Source organism: Python bivittatus, unplaced genomic scaffold, assembly GCF_059951505.1.
Source record: "Python bivittatus isolate LINGU-HERP-01145 unplaced genomic scaffold, Pbiv_v1 ctg000190_np1212, whole genome shotgun sequence".
Lineage (NCBI taxonomy): Eukaryota > Metazoa > Chordata > Lepidosauria > Squamata > Pythonidae > Python > Python bivittatus.
Window position 1 is genome coordinate 14,599,174 of NW_028277042.1, and position 26,984 is coordinate 14,626,157.

General features: G+C 38.6%; 1 protein-coding gene across 3 annotated transcripts in view; it reads left to right on the forward strand.

Annotated features, from left to right (window-relative positions):
* Positions 1-26,984, forward strand: part of PHKB (phosphorylase kinase regulatory subunit beta) — a 101,377-nt gene that overhangs the window by 62,922 nt on the left and 11,471 nt on the right. For 2 of the 3 annotated variants that reach the window (XM_088136102.1, XM_088136103.1), the window contains 11 exons: positions 451-544; positions 2,684-2,767; positions 3,250-3,354; positions 4,776-4,858; positions 4,953-5,043; positions 12,584-12,645; positions 12,795-12,957; positions 14,029-14,110; positions 15,369-15,426; positions 19,065-19,155; positions 21,756-21,958. In XM_088136102.1, the coding sequence (XP_087992228.1) occupies positions 451-544; positions 2,684-2,767; positions 3,250-3,354; positions 4,776-4,858; positions 4,953-5,043; positions 12,584-12,645; positions 12,795-12,957; positions 14,029-14,110; positions 15,369-15,426; positions 19,065-19,155; positions 21,756-21,958 (1,116 nt within the window). The remainder of the gene's footprint in view (positions 1-450; positions 545-2,683; positions 2,768-3,249; positions 3,355-4,775; positions 4,859-4,952; positions 5,044-12,583; positions 12,646-12,794; positions 12,958-14,028; positions 14,111-15,368; positions 15,427-19,064; positions 19,156-21,755; positions 21,959-26,984) is intronic. The other variant, XM_088136104.1, reaches the window with a different exon arrangement.

The window sequence follows — 26,984 nt, forward strand, 5'->3', positions numbered from 1 at the left end:
AACCTGCAGTGAAGCTCAGGTCCCCAGAACTGATCTCAAGAATGATGAATTGGGAAGAATTCTTGGTTCAGGTCTGAATTTTGTCACCAGCCATATTTAGGTTTCCTGTTTAGCTCATGCAGCTTCAAGAGTTAAAGGCTGAACACAGACATTGTATTAGACTATCACATGGTTGGTTTGCTTTTATCTTAGCATGTTACATCAATGCATAAGCCCAGGCAGATCCTTCCAAGACCCTTTGGAGATATTTGGGCCCACATGGTAGTTCTATTCTTGAAAGTCTCAAAGCAGTAATAAGTATTATTACACTCAGCCTGGCTTTGATTCCATTTCTAAGAGTAAAATCATGTCTTTGTTTCAAATATAGTTTCTACAAAGTCTCCTGAAAGCAGATTCCGATTTTGTCATACTAATGTTCCTTTGTAATGTTTTTACTGAAAAAAACAACAGCTTGCAGGTTTTTCTGAACACATATGGAATCCAAACGCAAACACCACAGCAGGTTGAACCCATCCAGATTTGGCCTCAACAAGAGCTTGTGAAGGTAAGATATTGCTTTAGCTTTTTAAAAAAATAATTATTTTTTGTTTTTTATTAAACCAGTGTTTCTTAGGCTATGATAAATTGCTTTGTTTTTGTACTATTCATGTCACATTAAAAAATTTGTATCTCTGTCTCTATATCTGTCTGTCTGTCTATCTATCTATCTAGGTCAGTAAACACAGGTTTTATTACAAGGAACACCCTAGAAATAGCTAGAAATGAATTATAAGAAAATGAAATAAATGGTACACTTGTTGTTATATATAGCAGATCTCTTCTAATATTGTTTCACTCCTATGCTTAGAACAGCAGATGTTTCTAGTCCAAACACATCTCATTGTAAACAAGGTCCAATTCAAATTTTGTTGAGCAAATAAGCTTAACATATTCATATTGGTATTTTGAGATTAGTTGATGAGTAAAATTGTCACAGCAAAATAAAATGCTTCCAAAATAACACATATCCCAATGTCGAACCTATTTGTTATACATCTATGTATTTCTGCATGCTGGCTTTTCCTTCTTCATCAAAGTGATAACCTTTGTGAACCTGATTCCTTGATAAAAAAGAAGAAAGGAGGTATTTGCTGGAAGCATCATCTATAAATTGGAGCTTTAGTTATTACAGGAAATCATTGGATTGGGAAATAAGTAGAAAGGGAGTTCATAGTTCATTTTTCCTTTATTTTTGCTACTTTAGCATGCTAAGTCTGTTATGGGGTATAGAATAGAATTTCAGAGAGTAACATATTTTGAGTAGTAATTGAATCTTAAGAAAAACAAAAAGGTGATTATTGTATCATGTCTTGGCAGAGGAAGCCATTAACGTGTCAAATAATTTGGATAATTCAATTAGAGCCTAGTTCTCCTTAGTCTTTAGTGAAAATGAGGCTATTTTGGAGGATTAAGTGTCCATCTTTTTCAGGTGAATTGCAGTGTTTCATTTGTATATTGTACATTGGACTCATGTTGCAAAAATGAGTAATATTCCAGACTCTAGAGAAAGATGTAATATTTTAACTCTGTTTGTGTGACAAAGAAAGAAAGAGAGAGAAGAAATCTGGTTTATATGTGAAAAATTTGTTTCTTGCTATCATTTTTTAAAGACTCTATTAACAAATTAAAAATGCCAGAAAAAAACAATGGGATATTTCAGGGACAGTCCCACCTAGTCCCCTGAAAAAACCTTAAAAATATACCACCACCTTTTTACCAATAAACATTAAATCCATTTATATTGTCAGTATATTTCAGTTATGGATCTTTAATATTTATTTTATTTCAAATACTTACACCATACCAGGCCTGGCAGGGGCAGGGCGTGAGAAAGTAAGAGGAAGAGAGGGAAGTCCTTCAGATTTCCGGCTCCCAAACAGAAACTTTGAAATGCCACCACTACTTCTTTGAACTAAACACTCAGATAAATTGGAGTCCTGTATAACTGTTTCAGGAAGGGAGAATGATCCCAGTATAGATCATTGATAACAGCTTGACTGTGGTATTCTAGACCTATCCTAATTTTTGAACGTCCTCCAAACAACAGCACTACACACAATTCAATCATTTTAACAGGATGCAATTAAAATATAGATCCACTGGCCACAAAAGACAAAGAAAGGGTGGGATTTGTACATATTCCCACATGCCGTTTTGAAGTAGAGTTTATCTTTGATTTCTACCATCCTTTCTTTGCTTGCCTTGGAAAGCAGCAGCTTCAATACTGGGGGAGGGAGGATGTTCTTTTTTTGGCTTTTTGACAGCAGGATGACCTTCACTTTCTAAAAAGGTCACTCTCCTAAAGAATCATTGACCAAGCTCCCTGTAGTCTACTTGGCTCAGAAAGCCTTGGCTAGAGCCCTAAGAGTTAATATGTTCACTGAAGCAATCTTTTGTGCAAGAAGTACAAACTGGTGACTTTTTTTTTAGAGTGTTCCAGATCATTTCCCTCTCCTACTCACATTCACTTGTCATCTCTTCTCTCAGAGTTCATAAATATTCTTATTTTGCCTGAAGGAGCCTCTAATTCTTTTTAAATGAATAAAGAATTCTGCTGTCCTTACCAGTCCTTCCCAAACACACCACCCTCAACATTCTCTTTGAACGTTGGTTTTCTGTGTGATGTTTACACTATGTTTTACAGGCTTACTTCCATCTGGGCATCAATGAAAAACTGGGACTCTCAGGAAGACCCGATCGGCCAATTGGTTGCCTTGGAACATCAAAGGTTCTTGCAGAGAATCATTGTTCTGCATGTTTTAGTTAGTGTAAATATTGGAGGTGATCTAAATTATTCTCTAACCTTAGAAAGAAATTTGCAGTGAAGCTCTATCCACTCTTTTCAGGAATAAGGCCCATTGAGTTTTGCAGGGCTTACGACTGGAATTGCAATCTTATATAAGATTAGTTTATCAATTATTTTGTGCAGATGCTTAAGGAGAATCATCTCATTAGTAACTTAGGAGAAAGCTCTCATGTGTATGTCAAAGTAATTGCTGAATAAAACTTGTTCTACCATAACCATGCTAGTTTTTGAAGTTCCACCCAACTTTGTTATTTTAGCTTGGCTTGCTTGAGTGCCTGGTTAATTAAAAATGCTGTGTTGATTTGCTTTAACCATAATGTAGAATTTGGAGTTTTCTCTCATAAAAATGAAGATTTGATTATCTGTGTTTCATGTATCTAAGAAATTGATTGTTTATTCTATAGATTTATCGAATACTGGGAAAAACGGTTGTTTGCTACCCAATCATCTTTGATTTGAGTGATTTCTACATGTCCCAGGATGTTATGATGTTGATTGATGATATTAAGGTATTTTCTGGTAAAATCTGATGCTGCTTATATGTTTTATTTTTAAAAGCTTAGATATTTAAATCATAGATAATTAGGTCTTGTACTTTATTGGTCTGGGAACATAAAGAAAAGAAAAAAGGAGAAGGCTTTGTAGCTGATGAAGAAGGGACACAATTTCTCTCCCCAAAACCTTTCACCTACTTGCATACTTATACAAAAGGAAACCTCACTAAGAAAAGTCAGACATGCTTTGAGTTCACTTGCATTAAATTGGATTGTATAGGTAATTCCATATATTAGCCACAAAGTGGAAGTTTCTGCATTTGGAGCCACACAAAAAAGTTTAGATCCCTTTTCCTGAAGAAATATGCTTTCACTATAAGATGCTGCCCCTTTTCTCATTTCTTTAAGAAGCACAGAAATAGGTCAAAGAGAAATCAGGGATGGAGCAGATTAATAAGAGAGATGCAGTGCGCTACCAAATAACAAAATTAAAAAGGCAAAAGTGTCAGGACTAGCTTTGCAAAATTCGGGATTAACCAAGCAGCTGTAAACGTGCAAAGTTTGAGAGAGAGAGAGAAATGAAAAGATTGGAGAGGATAAGTGATGCTGAATTGATGAAAGTTGCTAGAAATACACATTTGAATTGGTAAGCTTCACTTTCATAAGTGGAGAAAAACAACCCTGGTGCCACAGAAGGAAATTATAGAGCTGTTGAAACCCCAAGGAGAGTTTTTCTTGATTTACATTCAGCATCTGCTGGCTTGTAAAGATTGTGTTGGATAATCTGGGAACACTCAGTGCCAAAGAGCAGTGCTCTATAATTTCACTTTTTTTTAATATTCTCCCCCACCCCGCCCCCTTTCTTCCTCTTCCTTTCTGTATATTGAAGCAATTGAATTCCCTTGGTTTCCATGGGCTTTCAAGTGGATTGATTTGGTGGCTTATATTCTTAAAAAAACTGGAGGATAAAGAAGATACATTGTCAGAGACATTAAAGATACAACACAGCTTCTGCCACTTTTTGTAAATAATTCTTTTCAGGAGAATAATGAAAATTATCCCCGAAGAAAAAGAAAATTCTCTAAAATGCAATTTCAGTAAATATTTCTGACATGGGCCTCTTGCGAAATTCATCTAGTTTCCATTAATGTTTGTGGCTGGTGAAGCTTTTCCAGAGATTTCATTTCCGTGTCACAAATCATCTTCAGGAATCACCACATTGGATTGATCCAGACCTACTTTAGACTTAAATTGCATTATATATACATATACATTTGGAAAATCACAAAAGTATGCAGTACGCATACACCCACTCATATATATGTACTCTATGCAGTGTCTTGTTTTACTAATTTGATGAGTTGATTGCGATTGCTAAATTTTATTTACACCATTTCAATATTTCTTCCCCATTTGGGGGGATTTTATTTCTGTAGAGTGCTTTGCAGTTCATTAAGCAGTACTGGAAAATGCACGGCCGCCCCTTGTTCCTTGTGCTCATTCGAGAGGACAATATAAAGTAAGGCATTACCCATAGCAACATGCACATAAGACTCCCAATGCCCACCCTTTTGAAAAGTTTGCAATATTAAATCTTTTTGTTTTTACACCAGGGGAAGTAGATTCAACCCAATACTAGACATGCTCGCCTCCTTTAAGAAAGGTGTTGTCGGTGGAGTGAAGGTTCACGTCGACAGACTGCAGGTATAATGGTCTTTTCATAGATGCATGGCATAAAATGTGGCATACAAATATTTCAAGGAATCGGCGGGTGTGAATACGTCTTATTTCTAAATGAAATCCACATTTTTGAAAAATCAGGCCATGTGTGAACCCCCCCAGTTATGATCTATTCATTAAACCATGGCTAAATAAATGATGGTTCCATGCAATGTATGAATCCAGTCCTTGTCTTCAAAATCATGCTAGGCCAATTCCAAAACTTCATATTGCTTGCCAATTTAGGGGTGCGGTTCTATGCAATGAGGAGGAGACGACAATGAGGACAGCTGATAGCTTCTGTTTAGTAAATGTTTAGTTCACCAGTACTGTATTTATTTCTTGTTTTTAAAAGAGTAGCTTAAGTTCTTAATCAATAAAGGATGTCAGAATCTTTAGCATCTGGATAGGCTGCTGGAGCAATTGTGGCACTTTCAGTCTGACCTATGTACGATAATTTCTCAAATTTAAATAATGTAACATTTTCTTTTACTAAGGCTTAAGCATTAATTTCCTAAATTACTCCACTGTTGTATTCTTGGATATCGTCCATTTCATTAAAGCGAGGAGGAAAAACTGAAATAGTGAGATTATGAAATGCTAATAACGTATTATCTTTTAGAGGGAATATATGTTCATGTTCATAATTTACTTGCAGTTTCTGCATTTGTATGCAGAGAGTTAGGCTTTTAGACATTAATTCATAGAAGAGTTATATAATTTTGCATAAAAATACTATCTATTTTGGTCGTAAAACTGCAGTTTCCAGTCTTGGCTAAAATATTTTTCCCATTGATAGGTTATAATCAAATTGTTATAATTTGTGCTCAGGTATACAAGGTAAACAGAATATAAAGATCAGAATAAAACAGGTAAATCAAACAGTGACAGACAGACAGTTTTCCCATTGTGGTTGCATAACTTTCTTGATATATTTTGCTATGTAAATTAAAAGTTACTCTAACTTTATCTCTATTAGTTTTTCCTTACTAGTATGAAACACGTTTTCATGGAAAGGCTTAAAACTGATTCAGTGTAATCTGTTTTCCCCCTTAGCAGATATATGTGAATATTCAAAGGATTAATAGCAGATAATATGTAAACCTGATAAAATATTAATAAGAAGAAGTGCAACTTTGTTCTCCAGTAAAGCATAAATATTTGGGTAGGAAATTGAGTTGGAGGGTTGTGGGAAAGATAGAATCCTAATCGTTCCTCCTTCCGCTGCAATAAAATCCTGAAAAAAGGCCTAGAAATATACTTTACCATCTGAAGTAACAGTTGCTTAGAATAATAAACAAATAAGAAAAGTATTTTTCTTGAAGTATATGGAACTTAGTCTTACACGATGACATTTTTCCCAAACCAGCCTAGTTTTGGGCCAAAAACCTTATCTTTGTGGGATTTAGAATTTCTATTATTTATTTTATTAGTAGTAGTAGTATCCATTTTATTTCTTTTCTCTTCCCCTCTCCAAAATCTTAGAGGAGCATTTCAAGGTGTTAGTTATTACCTATAAAGCCCTGTATGGCATAGATTCTGCTGACCTTGAAGAGTATCCAGAAGCTTCAGCTGGTGCAGAATGCAATGGCGCAGGCAGTTATGTGTGCCCCTAGGGCGGTACATGTTACACCTCTGCTCCGCGAGCTGCGCTGGTTGCCAGTTTGTTTCTGGGTCCAATTCAAGGTGCTGATTTTGACCTTTAAAGTCCTTCATGGCATGGGGCTGGGTTATTTGAGGGACCGCCTCTCCCTGATTACATCTGCCTGTCCCATCAGGTCTGGCAGAGAAGGCATGCTGCGGGTCCCGTCTGCCAGAGAATTCCATTTGGCGGGTCCCAGGAGGCGGGCCTTCTCTGCCATGGCGCCCGCCTTGTGGAGTCTCCTCCCCCCAGAAGTGGGATTAGCTCCATCCACTTCAACATTCTGGAAGTCCCTCCCGACCTGGCTATGGGATCAGGCCTGGGGTCCCAGGGGACCGGGGAGATTTTGCGATGGCTCCCTTATTAATTTTATCCCTTCCTGTTTTCATGTGTTTTTACTGTTTTTTATATACAGTTTTTTATGTATTTATTTTTTAATTGTTGTACGCCGCCCAGCCCCTTCATGGATCACTGCCTTGTCGTGGCGAAGGGGCTTGCATAACTTAGTGAAGCCATGAGCTATACCGTGCAGGGCCACCCAAGACGGACAGGTCATGACAGAGAGTTCTGACAAAATGTGGTCCATTGGAGAAGGAAATGGCAACCCACTCCAGTATCCTTGCCAAGAAAACCCCATGGACAATGTTAAAAGGCTAAAAGATATGACACCGGAAGATGAGCCCCTCAGGTCGGAAGGTGTCCAATATGCTACTGGGGAAGAGCGGAGGGCAATTCCAAGTAGCTCCAGAAAGAGTGAAGTGGCTGGGCCAAAGCCGAAAGGACGTTCAGCTGTGGATGTATCTGGAAGCGAAAAGAAGGTCCGATGCTGTAAAGAACAATATTGTATAGGTACCTGGAATGTAAGATCTATGAACCAAGGCAAGCTGGATGTGATCAAACATGAGATGACAAGATTGAACGTCGACATCTTGGGAATCAGCGAACTGAAATGGACGGGAATGGGTGAATTTAATTCGGGTGACCATTATATCTACTACTGTGGACAAGAAACCCTTAGAAGAAATGGAGTTGCACTCATAGTCAATAAGAGAGTGGGAAAGGCAGTAATGGGGTACAACCTCAAAAACAACAGAATGATTTCAGTGCGTATCGAAGGCAAACCATTCAATATCACAGTCATCCATGTCTATGCCCCAACCACTGATGCTGAAGAAGCTGAAGTTGACCGCTTCTATGAAGACCTACAACACCTTCTAGAACTAGCACCAAAAAAAGATGTCCTTTTCATCATAGGGGATTGGAATGCTAAAGTAGGAAGTCAAGGAGTAATCGGAATAACAGGCAAGTTTGGCCTTGGAGTACAAAATGAAGCAGGGCAAAGGCTAATAGAGTTCTGTCAAGAGAACAAGCTAGTCATAGCAAACACTCTTTTCCAACAACACAAGAGACGACTCTACACATGGACATCACCAGATGGTCAATACCGAAACCAGATTGATTATATACTTTGCAGCCAAAGATGGAGAAGCTCTATACAGACAGCAAAAACAAGACCAGGAGCTGACTGTGGCTCAGATCATGAGCTTCTTACTGCAAAATTTAGGCTTAAATTGAAGAATGTAGGGAAAACCACTAGACCACTCAGGTATGACTTAGATCATATTCCTTGTGAGTACACAGTGAAGGTGATGAATAGATTTAGAGGATTAGATTTGGTAGACAGAGTGCCTGAAGAACTATGGACGGAGGTCCGTAACATTGTACAGGAGGCAGCAACTAAAACCATCCCAAAGAAAAAGAAATGCAAGAAAGCAAAATGGCTGTCTGATGAGGCTTTACAAATAGCTGTGGAAAGAAGGAATGCGAAAAGCAAGGGTGAAAGGGAAAGATATAAGCAACTGAATGCAGATTTCCAGAGAATAGTAAGGAGAGATAAGAAGGCCTTCTTAAATGAACAATGCAAAGAAATTGAGGAAAACAATAGAATGGGGAAGACTAGAGATCTCTACAAGAAAATTGGAGATATGAAAGGAACGTTTAGTGCAAAGATGGGCATGATAAAGGACAAAAAAGGCAGGGACCTAACAGAAGCAGAAGAGATTAAGAAGCGGTGGCAAGAATACACAGAAGAACTATACAAGAAAGATCTTAATGTCCCTGATGTCCACGCTGGTGTGATCACTGACCTTGAGCCAGACATCCTAGAGAGTGAAGTCAAGTGGGCCTTAGGAAGCATTGCTAACAACAAAGCTAGTGGAGATGACAGTATTCCAGCTGAGTTATTTAAAATACTAAAAGATGATGGTGTTAAAGTGCTGCACTCAATATGCCAGCAAGTTTGGAAAACGCAACAGTGGCCACGGGATTGGAAAAGGTCAGTTTATGTTCCAATTCCAAAGAAGGGCAACGCCAAAGAATGCTCAAACTATCGCACAATTGCACTCATTTCACATGCTAGCAAGGTTATGCTCAAAATCCTACAAGCTAGGCTTCAGCAATACATGAACCGAGAACTACCGGATGTACAAGCTGGGTTTCGAAGAGGCAGAGGAACTAGAGATCAAATCGCCAACATTCGCTGGATCATGGAGAAAGCACGAGAGTTCCAGAAAAATATCTACTTCTGCTTCATTGACTATGCAAAAGCCTTTGATTGTGTGGATCACAACAAACTGTGGCAAATTCTTAAAGAGATGGGAGTACCAGACCACCTTACCTGTCTCCTGAGAAATCTGTATGCGGGCCAAGAAGCAACAGTTAGAACCGGTCATGGAACAACCGATTGGTTCAAAATAGGGAAAGGTGTACGACAAGGCTGTATACTGTCACCCTGCTTATTTAACCTATATGCAGAGTACATCATGAGAAATGCCAGGCTGGAAGAATCACAAGCCGGAATCAAGATTGCAGGGAGAATCATCAACAACCTCAGATATGCGGACGATACCACCCTAATGGCAGAAAGTGAAGAACTAAAGAGCCTCTTGATGAGGGTGAAAGAGGAGAGTGCAAAAGCTGGCTTGAAACTCAACATTAAAAAAACTAAGATCATGGCATCTGGACCCATCAATCTGGACCCTGGCAAATAGAAGGGGTAGAAATGGAAGCAGTAACAGACTTCATTTATTTGGGCTCCAAGATCACCGCAGACGGAGACTGCAGCCATGAAATTAAAAGACGCTTGCTCCTTGGGAGGAAAGCTATGGCAAGCCTAGATAGCATATTAAAAAGCAGAGACGTCACCTTGCCGACAAAGATCCGCATAGTCAAAGCTATGGTTTTTCCAGTAGTAATGTATGGCTGTGAGACCTGGACCATAAAAAAGGCCGAGCGCTGAAGAATTGATGCCTTTGAACTGTGGTGCTGGAGAAGACTCTTGAGAGTCCCCTGGACTGCTAGGAGGTCAAACCAGTCAATCTTAAAGGAAATCAACCCTGATTGCTCATTGGAAGGATCGATAATGAAGCTCAAGCTCAGATATTTTGGTCACCTAATGCGAAGAGAGATCTCTTCGGAGAAGACCCTGATGCTGGGAAAGATTGAAGGCAAAAGGAGAAGAGGACGGCAGAGGATGAGATGGTTAGATAGCATCACTGAAGCAATGAGCATGAAACTGAGCAAACTCAGGGAGGCAGTGAAGGACAGGAAGGCCTGGCGCAATATGGTTCATGGGGTCACGAAGAGTCGGACACGACTTAACGACTAAACAACAACAACAACAACGCTGCCCAGAGTCACTTTGTGTGAGATGGGCGGCTATATAAACGTGATAGATAGATAGATAGATAGATAGATAGATAGATAGATAGATAGATAGATAGATAGAGCCTGAATATCTGAGGAACCACTTGTCTCCAATCATTTCTGCCCACCCAGTATGTTCCAGCAGAGTGGATGCACTTCAGGTCCCCTCCATTAAATGTTGTCATCTTGTGGGATCAATGACGCATGCCTTCTCTGTCACGGCCCCCACCCTCTGAACAGCATCCCCCCAGAGATAAGGACAGCGCCCGTTCTCCTGGGGTTTTGGAAAGCTCTGAAAACCTAGCTTTGGTCCCATAAAGGCCTGGGGTTGATGTCTTATTATTGTTTGTTCCTGGTTGGTTTTGTCTGATTTTGCTCTCTATACAATTCTTTTGGTCAGGGCTGTCCGTCTGATTTGATGTTTTTAATCTGTTTTTATGGGTTTTTTTTCCTAGTTTTTTACGCTGCCCAGAGTCCAGTGGAGTTGGGTGGCTAAGAAATCCAAATAAATAAATAAACAAGTCCATAAATAAGTAAATAAATAAATAAGCTAGTCCCCAGTAGCTATGGCTAAGGAAAAAAGGAATTCTTTGACTAGAGCTGTGTTCCTCAACCTCAGCAACTTTAAGATGTGTAGACTTCAACTCCCAGAACTCCCCAGCCAGCCATGCTGGCTGGGGAGTTCTGGGAGTTGAAGTCCACACATCTTAAAGTTGCTGAGGTTGAGGAACACTGGACTAGAGACTGTGTAGGTAAGCAGAGGAGTTATCACCCCAAGAGTTAAAGGTCAGTTGCTCCGCCTTGTGCCTGGACAGGAGGAATAAGGGTCCATGATTAATATCCTGAATGTATTTTTGAGAAATGCTGAGCTAAGGAAAGATAGCAAGTTTGCCCTGAATTTGCTGAAAACCTGTGCAAGTAGTTTTAAAGATTTGGGATTATATGCTGAGAGTTAAAGTTTCAGAGATGCTTATCTCTTAGGATAACTGGGAACAGAAATGCAGGAGTTTTGTTTTTTTTTTAATTTGAGGAAATAAAAATCATACCGTCTGCTGCTAAACTTCTGATATGCTAAAACTGTACTAAAAGTTCTGCAGATTACTCTCTGCTTTAGCATGCATTAAAACATTTCAGTGACTCGGTTGCTCACACCCGGAATGAAGGTGATGGGTCAGCAAATAGAAATATGCATCCGTCTGGGGGAAAAAAAAAACCAGAGCTATGGTACTAGTGTAAAAATACATCTAAATACCCCAAGGCCAGATACTGTATAACTATCAACCCAGTCAACTCTTGGTTAATTCATCAAGGAAGCAGCTAGCGTGCATTAAAAATTCCTTTCATTTTTCTGCCTCTAGGGACATAACTAATTCCCTTTGTAGTTCAGCGGCAGATTGGGTCCCTTCTTTTTCCCACCAAGACCTGCTGAAAGAAGGCCTTACTTGGAGGAGCATTGCTGTCCTCCTCAGCAGCTAACGTTTGTTCTCCAAAATGTCTCCGCTTGACAAATTGCAAGGAGAAAAAAATACCCCATTGGTTATCCAGACTGATCTGTAGCAATGTTGGAGGACAACCCACTTTGGAGTGAAATGATTACCTACATCTCCAACACTAATGGGCATAGGTGGCATCATTCTGTATCAATACCCAACCTGGATATCCAGCCTAAAGAAGAAAGTATTCCAAGGGGTGGGAGGAAATTTTATAGAACCTACTTATTTTTTTCTGGTTTAACCTATACAGAAACTGAAATGTCACTGCTATAAAAGAAAGGGAGGTGAAAGAAAATGTGCCACAGATTTCAGTGATGGTAAATTGGCACAATCTGCTAACATGTATGAGCAACAGTGAGCAGGGTCTGCTAGTATCTGTTGATCTCCTAAATCCAGACAGCAGATATTTGAAAAGGTGTGTCCAGAAACAGCATATATTTGAATAAACTATGTATAAAAGTTTGCTAGTACATCTTCAAATCTCTCTCTCTTTCAATCCACTCCCTCCCTCCATCTGTCTGTCTCTATCTAGTATCTGTTTGTCTATAGTCTATCTCCCTCTCTCTCTCTGAGGTTGTATTTTTAAAAGCAATGCGCAATGCTGTATATAACAGCAAAATATGGATTTCTCATCTTCCTACTAACTTTTATTATTTTTCTCTCCCATTCCTCTTTTTTATTTCAGACATTAATCTCTGGAGCAGTGGTTGAACAATTGGATTTCTTAAGAATCAGTGATACAGAAGAGTATGTATATCTGAAATTTAGTAAAACAATAACTTAATGCATCTCAAATTGGCTTTCTAGATTATTTTACTTAGTTCAGTGTCGTGTTGAAAAGGTAGATCATAAAAGCATACATTAGATTTTTCAGGCTTCAAAATTTCTTTCCGCAGGCCTCCAGAATTTAAGAGTTTTGAAGAACTGGAACTTCCAAAACATTCAAAAGTCAAGAGGCAAACCAGCACACCAAATGCAACTGAGTTGGAACAGCAGCCAGATATTAATAGTAATGATTGGAAAAACAAGCCAGTTTATGAGATACTTCAGAAACTGAATGTGAGTTTATAAATGCTTGACATATGTCTTGTACTGAAGGTTATTTTTTTTAAAGAAGCACAATCAGTTTTTTTAAAAAACCTAAATAAGTAATCACATTCATGAATTGTTTCCAGACATCACCCTTTTTTCTTCTTCAAAATAGGTAAAACACACCAAAGTGTGGGCATCTGGAAAAGTGGACAAATAATGACAACATGTGTCAATATTGCAACACACATATGTGTGTTAGGCATCAGGCCACAGCATTTGCATGATACCATTGTACGCATGTTGGCATTTTGGTGTCATTTTGGTTTGCTGCAGATGTTGCAGCACCAACAGTTACGATGATTTGGAAGGCAACACAAAACATGGTCCAGAATTTTCTAGATATTACGAGCAGTCCAGATATTTCACTAAGGAGCGCGGTTTCAGAAACAGGCTTCGCTTTGCTGAGTCAGTATTCCATAGATAATCATTTCTGATGAAAGACTTCCTGGAATTTGGTTAAAATTAAAAACCCAGCATCCCTCCATGTCAAGCTGAAGTTTCATAGGAGGATGAAGAAAACATCAAGAAAAAAAGAACCTTTAAGAGGGCAGTACCCTCAAAAAACAAACCAGTGAAAACATCATAACCACAGAGCATTGGTTGATGGGTAGAGAAGGATGGACAACTTGACGGAGGGGGGATAAATAGATATGATCAAGAAGGGGGGAGTCATGCAGGTACTGAAAAAGGATTCCAGGGAGAGCTTGTCTTGATAGCTTATGTCCTCATTTATACTGAGAAACTGCTCCTGTATTTTTAAAGGTCCCAGTGACCAAAGCGAGATCTTCCTATAAAAGTCAAGGAAGAAATTTGAGATTTGAAAAAGTATCCCCATTAGCATTACTTGCCAGCATAGGAAATGATGGAGAGGGCTGCTGTGTCAGAAGAGATTCACGCCCCCGCCCCCACTTAAGCAGAAGGCCCCCGTGTGTCTCGTCCACAGCTTCAACAAACAATCAGCAGGGTTTGTTCTTTAACCTTGAGAGATTCCCACGTCTCCCTACTAACCCTTTACTTTTGATGATGATTCCTTGACAGGACTGCAGCTGCCTAGCAAGTCAGATAATTCTGTTGAACATTTTGCTCAAAAGGGAAGGTCCACATTTCATCACCAAGGAAGGTACTGTGGCAGGAGGCTCTGTGGCTTATCTGTTCGTGGAACGTGAATACCCAACATGCAGAGAGCGAGCAGCATTGCTAACTTGCTCTCTGTTAAAGCACTTTCTGTTTGAAGCGGGAAAGAGAGGGTGCATGCCGGAAAGTGGAATGAACCGTTGCCTGCATTGACTCTTTTAAATAGCTTGCATGCTATTTGTGGAACCGTTTATGATTCCATACAAGCCATTGGAGGAAGCAAGGTCCATCTACTAAAATGAAGCAGAGTTGTGTGCTCTTTCACATTTTGTCTTGTATCGTACCTTATGTGTTATAGGACACCTATTATAGAAAATAGTGATGTAATAGAGTAGGATAATATTCCCATGGGGCTCTTAACAGCCACATCCATTTAAAAATGTCTTTCATTACTTTTAAGTATTCAAAGGCCTTATTGTAAATACATCGTAACAACCACCCTCAACTTGCTAATGAAAACATAAATCCTCATACCACCAAAACATTCATATCAAATAGGGCACCCTGGTCAGCTTGTGTATTCTATTTCCTTTGCTTTATTCCTACTTCAAAGCCTGATTTGTGTATTTTAATTCTAATTTTGGAATGATGGGTTCCCCGCCTTTTAGTACTATAGGAAGGACTTGTTTTTGGTTGTTCTTAGCATTATATAATAAATACTGAATCTCTAAAGAAGGATTACAGCAAAAATCTGTGCTGGGATTCATAGCGTTTAAATAATTCTTCCCAGCTGTTTGCTCCTGTTTTTGGCTAATCTACCATGTTCCAGCAAAGTCATTCTCATGGCCCAGTTTCTTAAAAGCAGTACAAAGAAGAGCTTAGGAGAACCCAGCTAGCACATGAGCGCAAAGCAATTCCCCAAAACATTACTTGAAATCCCAGCATAAATTTTAATGCTGGAATGGTAGTTATTCAGCTGGAATCAAATTACATAAGTGTAGGCTAGTTTATATGCTGTCAGAGTAGCACTGCAGGCTACAGTTGCTGAAGAAAACAAGGTACAACTGTTGATTTCTGCCAGAAACCTGAAGGGTATTTTAAACAAAATATCCATATCTGCTTAAATATTTGCATAAACCTGTGTGGAAAAGTGGTGTTCATCTGCTGTTTCCCACAGCGGGAGTAGTTGGTAATGCTGCCATTAACCTCTGGAATAAGATAAGCTGATAACGTGGAAATACAGCTGCAGTGTAATCATACTGTTTCCCTGTGTTTTTGTCTTTGCCATTTTATGTACGAATTAGGCACTGTCTCTGATCACATTGAAAGAATATACCGAAAAGCTGGCAGCAAAAAGCTCTGGTTTGTATACTTTCCAGTTCCATGTTAAGTTTTTGCATTGCAGTCTACGCTCATTTGGGGCAGTTTAAGCGGATACACATCTACTCATTTTGCATAAGCCATGTCTCCTGGGATTCAGATGGATATGTCTCAGTGTGCTGGTACTGGCTATATGAGTCAGTGCTTAATTTATAAAACAGAAGGTGGAAGCTAAGTTAGGGTTGGATTGCCACCTGTAAACTTTTCATCTGCATTCATTCATAGATAGGTGAATCTCGTCTTCATTTGCTTCAGAATGGAGTACTAACACACAGACCAATGTTTCTCAACCTTGGCAGCTTGAAGATGTGTGGACTTCAACTCCCAGAATTCCCCAGCCAGCAATTCTGGGAGTTGAAGTCCACACATCTTTAAGCTGCCAAGGTTGAGAAACACTGACATAGACACTAGGTCTAGCTCATTAGTACCTTTGCTAAGGATTTACTCTCTGAGCGGTAATACAGAGTAAGAGAACGCAGATTGCTGAAACAGGGCATTATTGGTATTACGCAACGTGTGCTGTAAGGGTGCTATAAAAGATGTATGTTAACTGCAATGTGGATATTATTAATTTGATGAATTTATCCTGTTGCTCTGGAAACTAGTCATCTATTAAATTATATTTACTAAATGTTAAACAGTTACGCTGTTTTGAAAATCCATGATCTCCGCTTCCCAGCCGGTTAGGATCTCTTTGATGCCTTGCTTTCCATATCAGTTTTGATAGCGAGGTGTATTGATATCACAGTTGTATAGTGAGGTGTGTTGGGAAACAATACACTTACCCATGTTGGCTCTTAGGCTTTGATTAGGTTCCTTTGGCATCTCCCGCTCTTCTCCCACAGTTGTATAAGAAAAGGTGTCTCACAATCTTTCCACAACCCATTTTGATCTCAGAATAGAACGTAATTGGCCAAGGTTATAAGAATGGCTGTGTTAGATTAGCGTTCTGTGTACAACCACCAGCCCATTGTTTCTGGGAGAGAGGTACAACCTCTCTTCATGGTGTCACAGTTATTCTGTAGGTTAATATCCTTACCTACCAGCAGTACCTTAGGAAATATTATTGTTTATGTATGAATGGTTTTTACTGTATTTTTACTGTATTTTAATTAATATTTATTCTTGTGTTTACTGTAAGCCACCCAGAGTTGCTCCCTAGTGAGATGGGTGGTGACCAAATTTAACATATAAATAAATAAATATAAATAAAATATTTTAGGCAAATGGTCTAATTTACCTGAGTTTGGGTGACAACTCCCTTTATTGGTGACCATTAAATCATGCTAGCTAGGATTGAACCTCTAAAACATCTTCAAGGAGCCTAGTTAGGGAGGCTTCTTCTCACCCTTAAAACAGTAAGCGAATAAATAAACTAGGGCCACCAGTGAATCGAGTAATAGAGAATTCCCTAATTGTACATGTGAAGATATATCACAGGACTAGTTTTGCAAATCCAAGTTCTGATTCACAAGGAACAGCTCTCACCCACTTCAGAAAGCCTAAACTAGTGCTCAAAATACTTGGACTACCAAGAGGATTGTATTTAGAGTAGGTGTGAAAATCGTCTTCTTTTGAACCCCTCTTTTATAAATTTTGTATACTAAATCTAGGTTGGTTCTACGCTGCAGTGCGGCATGCATTCAGAAATTGACTTCCTCTTTAGCCCCCCATATTACAACTTTGTTAGTCCATGGGAAGCAGGTAAAGTGCATCCAGGTTTGAAACAGTACTGCTTGAGACGTGTGGCTGATTTGCATTTTGATGGTATCCGTTCATGTTTTTTGCAAGAGAAAAAAAAAAAGCTTTGCACTTGATTTTGAAGAGTGTGTGCATCCATTGTCGTCAAACTCAAAATCAATTTGGCTGATGGATTTTGTGCTAACTTAGCAGACTATCACACACTCATTCATTAATTCTGATACGTCATTATTCTACTTCCAAAGCCTGTATTAGACAACATGGGATATCCAGTTTGTTTTCTAGCGTAATAGCTGTATTAATAGCAAATCACTTTGAAAAGCTTCAGCCCGTTTTTAATCCTAGCACTTTATATGGTCTCATTTTCTTTAAGTTCATTCACACACACACACACACACACACACACACACACGGAGGGAGAAAGAGAATCCTTCTACTGCTGTTTTTGCTGAGGTTAGTTATCTGTGTTGCATCTTTTGTATAAGATTTACCCATTAATTCCAATATGGTAGGTTGGTAGGTAGGTAGACAGACAGATAGGGAGACAGAAACAACATACTGATTCTGGGGAGAAGTGCCATCCCCCAAATTGTGAAGTGTCCTTTGGAGGGGCAGGGAATACAAAGAATACTTTCTTATTCTTTTTTTTCACATTAAACAGTAAAGCTCCTTTCATACACAAAAATAAATGCTCCAAATAAAATAAAATTGCAAGTATAAGAAGTGGCGGGGGCAATATGCAGGTAGAGTATATTCTCCTCTCCTCTCCTCTCCTCTGTTCTTTCCTTCTTCATAGGATTTTTATTGCACTCTTGTAGCAGCTTACAATCAGAAAAAGAAACCCAGTCCTTGCCTTCAGGTATACCTCTAAAAGAATAACACAGAAGGAAAATGGGATCATGAAGAAAGAAAAAAAGTCCTGCCACTTTCTTAATAATGTTCTTTTTTATTTCATTCAAGCATTTGCTTTCTGATATCTAAGCAGTGTAGTCCAGCAACAGATGGATAGATGGATGAATGGGTAGACAGATAGTTTGCTAGCGGAAGTGCATTTTGTTCATTCTAAGAAAGAAAGATTAACCACCCTCATTTAATCCAATCATATGGCCATGATTGTTATGCAGTTGCATTGATCAGATAATTGTCTAATCACCTGTAATTTTCATCATGTGTTGGCTGCCTCTATAACTTATCCTTAATTCTTGTTTATCAGAAAGTAAACTTGCTTGTGATGATCTCATTGCCATCTGTATCCATCATTAAACCTTTGGTGTTTGGTGATTGGCTGAAAGAGGCTGTTGAAAATCATTGACTGCATATGAAGAGAGGGATACGTAATGTTTTATTTTCAGGACTAGGAGTTTGTTAATGGATGCTAAATACAGTTTGCAAGTTTTGTCCTTTCCTGTACAACAGAAAACTATGGGACTTCTGCTTTCTTAAGGAGTTTCTTGAGAAAGCTGGAAGTCCTTGATTTCTTGTGCAAAAATGGAACAGTACAATTTGATGGAAAATCAAATTCCGAAGTTTCAAAACATCTACCTGTGCGAGAGATTTTTAATGCAAATTGCCAGGGAAGTGTAAAGTAATAAAATACTGGCTCCTTACATGATGTCAATCTTCCCATGATGTCAAGAAAGAACAGCATTTTCTTACAATTTATGTAGTTTAATAAGTGCTATTCCAGTACAATCCTTAGTGTTCTTGCTTCTATAATTGAATAATTCATGATTTAGCTGCTCTTCCACCAGCCACTCCTCCACCCAATTTTATGAAGAGGTACCCTGGGTCCAAATACCATATACAAATGTAAATGTTTAGTCATTGGTCAGGCATGGCAACAAACTTTCAATCAAATTCTTGAATTCATCAAACTAACATTTAATTTCCAGCTGGATTGCTTTGTTTTCTACCCTCAGGTCTGTTGTGCGCTTCGCAGCAAGCCTTTTATGTAAGCTAGTGGACAGCCTTGCCCCATCTATTACTAATGTTTTAGTTCAGGGCAAGCAGGTAAGTCTGCATTTTTCAGATTATATTAATCAGGTAAACCATAAGATGTAGGCTTTCAAAATCACTTGCAAACTATGCTTTAAAAAAAGAAGAAGAATGAACAAAAAAAAAAGTGTTTAAAAATTATGAAGGTCCAGTCTAGGTAATTTGTTCAACCTTGCACTGTTAGCCTTTTTATAGAGCTTGTGAACATCTTTTCTTACTTCTTGTTAACGGTGGTTAACATGTTGGTTATGCTTCTTAGTTCCCTTCCTGAGAGGTCTACCTTTAAAACGCTATCCAGTTTTTTTCATTCAGTTTAGTTGGGGGACAGAATTTGCATCATTGAGAAAAATAATATCTTTAATATTCAGGTTAAAGCCAAGCAGAAAAACCCTGGGCTATTTATTTGTATACATATACACAAACCTTAAAATAGATTTTAAGATCATAAATAATGTACAGTGCCATATAATTACTGTAGCTGTTGCCCATTTGGCAGATTTTTCTGTTTTGCTGGTCAACAGAAGGTACTCCAGATCCTGTTGAACTCCATCAACATCAGCTACGGTTCACATGAGCTGGAATTCAACACTAACTGGAGGGTTACACATTCTCTCTGTTCTTCTGAATTTGGTAAACCTATTTTCAAAATTTAGCACAAATTTTAGCAAAATTGGGGGACCTTGGCACAGGCTGGTTTTATACTGTAGCTGTAAAATGAGAACAATATTGTATATCTTTCAGATGTAAGTTGCTTTCCTTATATTGCTGTAGGAGATACTGTACTATTGTATCATTTATATGCTTAATGCCTGGTATTGTTACACAGAGTAAGTCAGGTCCCTGCCTGAGCGCACATAGACTTAATTTTTTTCCATGTGGAATGCTGTGGATCCTTGTCTACACTGAAGGTTCTGTCCAAGATTTAGGATCCAGGGTTTAAATATATTTAGGATCCAGGGTTCTAAATCACATTAGGAGCCTCCATACTTAGAGATACAAATATTAGAGAATTTTCTTAGGAATGGCTGGAACTCTGTTACTGATTCATTAACTTCCAATACTTTTTTCAAAGTGTAAAGGTATAAGTGATTAACTGTAGGCTTGATAATCCAATCAACTTCAAGGAAGTAAATCAATTTCAGAGGCTAATGTAGCTTCAGGTCAGGTGTGCTGGAAGCATTTCTTTTGCAAAGGTTTTTTTTTTCCCCTTTAGATTTAATAGGTTAAGAAGATTTTTAAAAAACAGTCTTTCTCTATACGTTTGAAAGGTCCAGATTTTGCTAAGTTTATCTACAGATGTTTTTGCCAGAGATTGTCATCTGAAATTTGGTAGCCTCTTAAGCACCTCTAACCAATACACGTAGGGTATAGCTTTGAGACCCATGTTGCATTTGATTGAGCAGACATGTTTATAAAACACTATGCCTACTTCTGGCCAACTAGCATTATGGAGGTAATACAGTTTTATAGAGGGCTTTTCCATTACAAATATGCAATGCAGTCATTTTTGATAGCCCATTCTTGCCTAGCATGATTTGGCCCTTTTTGTTGTCCTTTGCTTTGGCTGTTGGTGTCCTGTCCATCCAGTGTCTTTTGTTTGAATTAAAGAGCCAGTAAAGATGTAATGCTGTCTGTCCCGTCACAGTTGTTAAGGAAATAAATTAATTACCTATTCATGTTAAGTTCCCTGTGAGAGGTAAAGCTTCTTCATCTTCGCCTTACCATGGTGAACACCAGTAGAGATATCAATTAACCCTATCTGAAGCTGGAGTGGTGATGGTAATGGTTTCTTTGAATTAACTTGGAAGATTGGGAAGAACTGAAGCCTTTTAATCCTGAGAGGGACAGATAGCATTATGATTGCCCTGACATCAAAAGCATGTGAAGAACACACTCAGAGTCAGAAAATGTGATGCCTTACTCATAGTTGGGACTAGCGTTGCATTAAAATGTAGAATAGAAAATATTGTGAAGCATCCCTTAAACATGAGGAGCGTAGTCAATAAGTATTTGAATGTATAAGCACTTGAATGTATTCCTACATCCCCCAGTGTAATCTAAATTGGTACCCTACAAGCCAACTGTTTTTATTTTTGTCCCCTGCTCCTTCCTTCTAAGATTGGAGAGGAACTGAGGGATAGTTGAAGCTGATGGTTAAGTTAGTCTCTGCTGGTTTGGTAGTCTAGAAGGAACACTTCAAATCTGGCAACTCTTTGAGCTGTGGGGAATTATTGGTGGCCATGGAGAAAGAACATTGCCCCCTCCAGAGAAGGGACCAGAATAATTTATATGTTATTATGCCTAGCTAGTTTTAATCATAAGAAATAAACAGGATAGATCAAACCTCTTTCTGAACATACACTCTCCCAAGTCATTACTCTGCCCTTAGGGACAAACTTTTTTTTTTTTTTAAAGATGCATGCAATAATAGAGGCATGCAAATCTCCATTTAACCATCAGCTGTGATTTTAACTCAGCATTCTATTTATGTCCCTTCTGTCCAGTCTTGTTGGAAACCAGGAGTTTTGAGACAAGGAGATAGAATGAATAAGGAGTCCCTCACTGCTTCCCTGGTTTGGGTTATATTTCTAATTACTGCTAATATATTCCTTTAGGTGACTCTTGGGGCATTTGGCCAAGAAGAAGAAATTATATCTAATCCCTTGTCTCCAAGTGCAATTAAAGACATCATCTACAACAAGTGTAATTTGCAGGACGAGAGAGAAGCTGTTCTTCAACAGGAACTTGTCATTCATATTGGCTGGATCATCTCCAACTCCCCTGAGTTATTTAATGGCATGCTGAAGATACGTGTGGGGTTAGTACATCACTCTCTTAACCTGTTTTCAGTTATGTCTGTGAATCCTTATATCCCACCTGCACAAATTGAGATACCTGGGTCGCACGTGTCTCCTGGAAGGCTTGGGAGAAGCTCTAGAGCCCTTCCAAGTGTTACCACCTTCCAAGTGTTAAATATTAATAGAACAGTAATAGAAAGTTTAATATATGTATAGTCATGGTCCTAACTGCTTAATTCATTTCAAAATTAGTTTTTGCCTTGATCCCTCCTACTTTTTTACCTCATCTCCCCCATTTTTCATAGCCCCTGACCTCCCAGCAAAAGGCCAAGTAGGATGCCTGCTGCAACACATCTCAATACATATTTTTTCTTTAGAATAACCATTTTCATGGGCATCCTTATGCACAGTTGATTAGCGGATTAATCTGTTAAAATCACTGCAGGTTTTGGAAGCGGCTTTCTGCCTCCTTTTGTGGAATTCTCCAAGGAGCATCTTCTGGAGGCCAATCTGCTTGAGCCAGCTTTCTCGCTCAGGGCAAACTCTTTAGAAATATGTCCCACTGTATACAGAATTACAGCTTAACTTCCAGAGGAAGTTGAATTTGATGATAGTCCTCTTTGTTACAGAAGGTCCTTTTTCCATTTTCTATGGGGCTGTTGTTTTTGTTCTCCATCATAAGCCCTAGCTTGAGCCCACCTATAGAAGTAAATCCATCAACCATCTAGTTCCATACTGATAAAGCTCAACTTCATCTGCCAGACCATTTCCCCATCCCACCCCCACATCTTTCCCTTAGTCATCAGATGTTCCTTGGAGCAAATCCTGTGTACTTTATGCTCGCATCTACTGTTGTGCCTGTGCTGTTTTTCCAGCAGCATTTTTAATGGTTACGCTGTCCCAACTCTACCCTAGGGTGTTGAAAATGCAATAGAAGGCAGTAAATTCTAAATAAGATACCTGGGGCCCGAACCTGATTTTTTCTAATTGCTGAAGGCTGACACCTGAGGATCATGTGTCATCTCTTTATATCTGCATTCATCTTTTAGTCTAAATTAGTTGCCATATTAGTTGCAACTAAAAACGGGATGTTCTGTTTCATGCAGAAGCCATATTTCACAATTCATTTAAGGCAATGCCTCTTCACTATGGATGCTCCCTTTTGGCTTCAGTAGGAACCAGTCAGTTGCGTGATTTGCAGATGGCAATTTTAGTCCTTCAGCTTCTCAGAGTTAAGGCTTGGTATATCTGACAGCTACAACTGTGCTACCATTTCAGCATGCAAGTCAGAGGTGATGAGTGAGGCTGTTCCAAAGGGCACAGAGTGCATGGTGTGAGCATCTCAGTTACAGCTTTACAGGTGGTTTTTATGAGACTCTAAACAAACCTTTAAAATGAAGTTTGTTTTTAAAGCTTTACAATGCTATACTTTCTAGCTGTTTCTGTTTTATAGTTAATTTACCTTCCCACACTAAATTTAAATTTGCTCCCATGTACCTCTTGTGTTTTTTTCTCTCAAAATGCTTTAAGCCTTAATATTGTACAATCAATTTATACCTACCTTTCTCCATAAATAATCTTACCCCCAAAAACTATTTTCAGTTTTTTTTCTAGATGAAAAATACCAACCTTTCCACTTAAACTGGATATAAAGAACTGTGAGTTTAACTATATGAGTAAAATGGGATGTCAGACATTCCTGTTTCTAATTTAAACACATCTTTTAAATCTTTGTTACATGTACATATTCATTAAATCAAATCCTTTTATTTTATTGGGTTTCTATATTGCTAAAAATGGTCTGCCTTTTCTGCAAATAGCCAAGAGTATTTTTGCTTGGTCATAACTAGTTCTTTATTCACTATTAAATCTTAAGGTGTACCAATGACAATACTGGGCTTGAAATATTTCTCCCCTATTCTGAAACAGGATTGTTATGATTCATATTAATCAATGACTATGTCCCAGATGAGGAAGGGTTGAAATTACAACTACACCACAGATGTTTTGGTTTCTTAGAGGGAGACACAGCAAAACAGTGCCTGAAAGAGTTATTTTCCATTACTTGACCCTGAGAAGTTGTTTGAAAGTGTTAGTAGTGATGATTGTTTCAGTTATGCTGGTTGGACAGGAGGAATTTGGAGACTTCTCTGTGCTTCCTCTTTCATACCACAAGGTAACTTCACCATGTAGTAAGAAGAACAGATCTTCTCTGGTACAGGTAGTCCTCACTTAATGACCATTTGTTCAACGCCAGTCCAGAGTTATGACAGCCTTGGGAAAAGTGCTTTATGACCCCCTGGTCACGTGATTGGTATTTGTGACATTTTTACAATGGTTGTTAAGTGAATTCTGGCAAAAAAGTCCATTGGGAAGCTGGATTTGCTTAACAACCATGGTGATTTGCTTAATGACCATAGTAAAAAATGTAAAATCAGCTCCGAATTGCTTAACGACCAAATTGCTTAGCAACCAAAATTCCGGTCCCTATTATGGTCAGATAGCAAGGGCTACCTGTATATGTATATACATGGGTTAAAGGGAAAAAAGTAAGATTTGATAAATCAGATGAATAGTAATCAAGTCCATGGGGCTTTGTATCCTGATAAATAGATTTCAAGACTCCTTTCCAACAAAAGCAACAAACCTTTTGTGGCAACTTAAAGACCAGGAAATTTATTACCCAATAAGCTTTTATGGACTGGCGTCCATCAGGGTATGAAATATTAGCCTTTTCTTCTGTCATCATGGCTTACCTTCTTCCCCTGCACCCAAGCACACCATAATGTTTTTCTTTAAAGTGGTTATTTCTGCATTGATCAAATACACCCCTTTCTCTGGAAGTGGCTTCCTTGCATGGACATGTCCCTGAAGACAGAAGGAGTTAGCTCTTTCTGAAAGAGCTTTTACCTGTCTATTAACTGAACTTTCTCCTCCTCCGCATGCCATTTAATTGCTGTTAAGAGATAAATCTTCTCCTTTTACAAGCTCCTTAGCTGCTGTTAGATATCAAATGCTTGCTTGGGTGTTAATGAGGAAAGGGTTGCAGCGGGGGCATGTGAATTGCTCTGTTGACAGGAGCAATACACCTTGTGTCATTTCACTTCAGCCATTTTCATACCCGACAGCTTGTTAATCGGGCTCTTGAGAAGTCTGTTGCTAGCTTGGGGTGCATCTGTTTAAAGGGATCACCTAAATATGTGGGTAAAGCATCAGTTTCTGTCTTCAGACTTAAACTCTGAGCATAAATGGATTAATTATCTTTGGTACAGATTTTTAGCCATCATTCTCCCTTATCTTAAAACAAAATGAACATCGCTCCTCAGTGGTTGGTGTTTTCCCCCCCCACCTTTTTCCCCTTGCCTATTTTATAGCGTCTTCAATAAACGAAATTCCTATGTAATAACTGGGAAAGAAGCCCGCTGCCCCTAATTAAGATCAGGAACTGTCTCCAGGCACAGTGTACCCTTAATTGCTTTTTAAGATAATGCACATTATTGCAAAATAATTTGGAGATATTAAAGAGCCTATGATACCATCCCCTTATTAAAATAAATAGGCCTGAGACATGTCTGGATGAATGAACACCAGGAGAGTCCTGTTAGATCAGATCAAAGATCACCATAGCTTAGCTTTCAGTTCCCACAGTGGGTAGCCAACTGCCAATAAGAAGCCCCAAGGCAAAGATAGAAGGAGAGTCTCCAGAGAAGTAGGTGTTATACTTAATTAATGAGATTTTATTGTATTCCCAAATTGCATTTGGTTGTTTTAAGTTTTATGATCTGGTCTTGAACTGTAATAAAATGTTCATTCGTCTGTTTGAAGAGCCTCCTGTTCCTGTTTCCTATTATAGAGTGTACCAAAGCCTTCTGCCCCTGTTACTAGTTGAAAGATATAGTTATCATAGTAACTGTACTAGTTACATAGTACAGGTAACCATGAGTAACCTTATTCTGCATGAATTAATCTAACCTTCCTTGAAAATAATCCAGAGATTGGCATATCTTGTAACAATTTCATATCCTTAAATCTCCCATCTTTCAGCGTTGGGTGTTACCTCATGCCTCGACATTGGGGTGGGGGAAAATGGAATGATAACATTTTAATGTTTAAATATTTTAAATGATAAAAACATTTATTTATTTATTTATTTATTTATTTTTCAAATTTGGACACTGCCCATCTCACGAGGGCGGTTTACAATAAAAGCAACAAATAAATATGAATTAAAATACAATAAAAACAATATAAAATACAATAAAACCAAATGCATACATAAATAATATCTTCCAAGGTGCTGCTGGTAGAAAAGATATTAACATACAGGAGTATCTTCAAGATGCTAGCCTTGAATGAAGTCAGATAGAAATGCAGCCTTCATTAAGTCACCTCCCAATTTAAACAGTGTTTTTTTTCATGTTTTGTTATCCATAAGTTAGATTTTTCTCCTTGTTCCAGGGTTAATTGCATAAGGCAATGTTTCTCAACTTTGGCAACTTTAAGATGTGTGGACAGCTATGCTGGCTGGGGAATTCTGGGAGTTGAAGTCCACACGTCTTAAAGTTGTCAAGGTTGAGAAACATTGGCATAAGGTATTCTGGATTGAAAATGATTGTGATTTGGCGAGGGAGGAGAGGGGGGAATCTCATTATTAATTTGTATGCTGCCCTTCATGCTAAAATACATCCAGATCCGTAACTCCATAACTGCCAACCAAAAGTATCCTACCTTGACCCTATGAATCAGTTGTGGGCAGGTGATATCCTCAAGGCTTCCATAGGTGTCATTTTTCATTATCTCAGGAGAAAGCCCTTACCAGCCTATGTCCCTGCCAACCAGAATATCCATCTGCCCAAATACTTCAGGCTGTTCCCTCCCCCCAACCCTAATTTGTGATCCTGTATTTTTGCATCGGCTCATCTCAACTTGGGTGTGGAGGAGAATTTTAAAAACTGTAATTAAGGATTGGAGTGATTTCTTTTGTTTCCTCCCCGTCTCCCTCTCTCTGTAATCTCCCTTAATTTCTGCTGCAATGGAGACTACCAG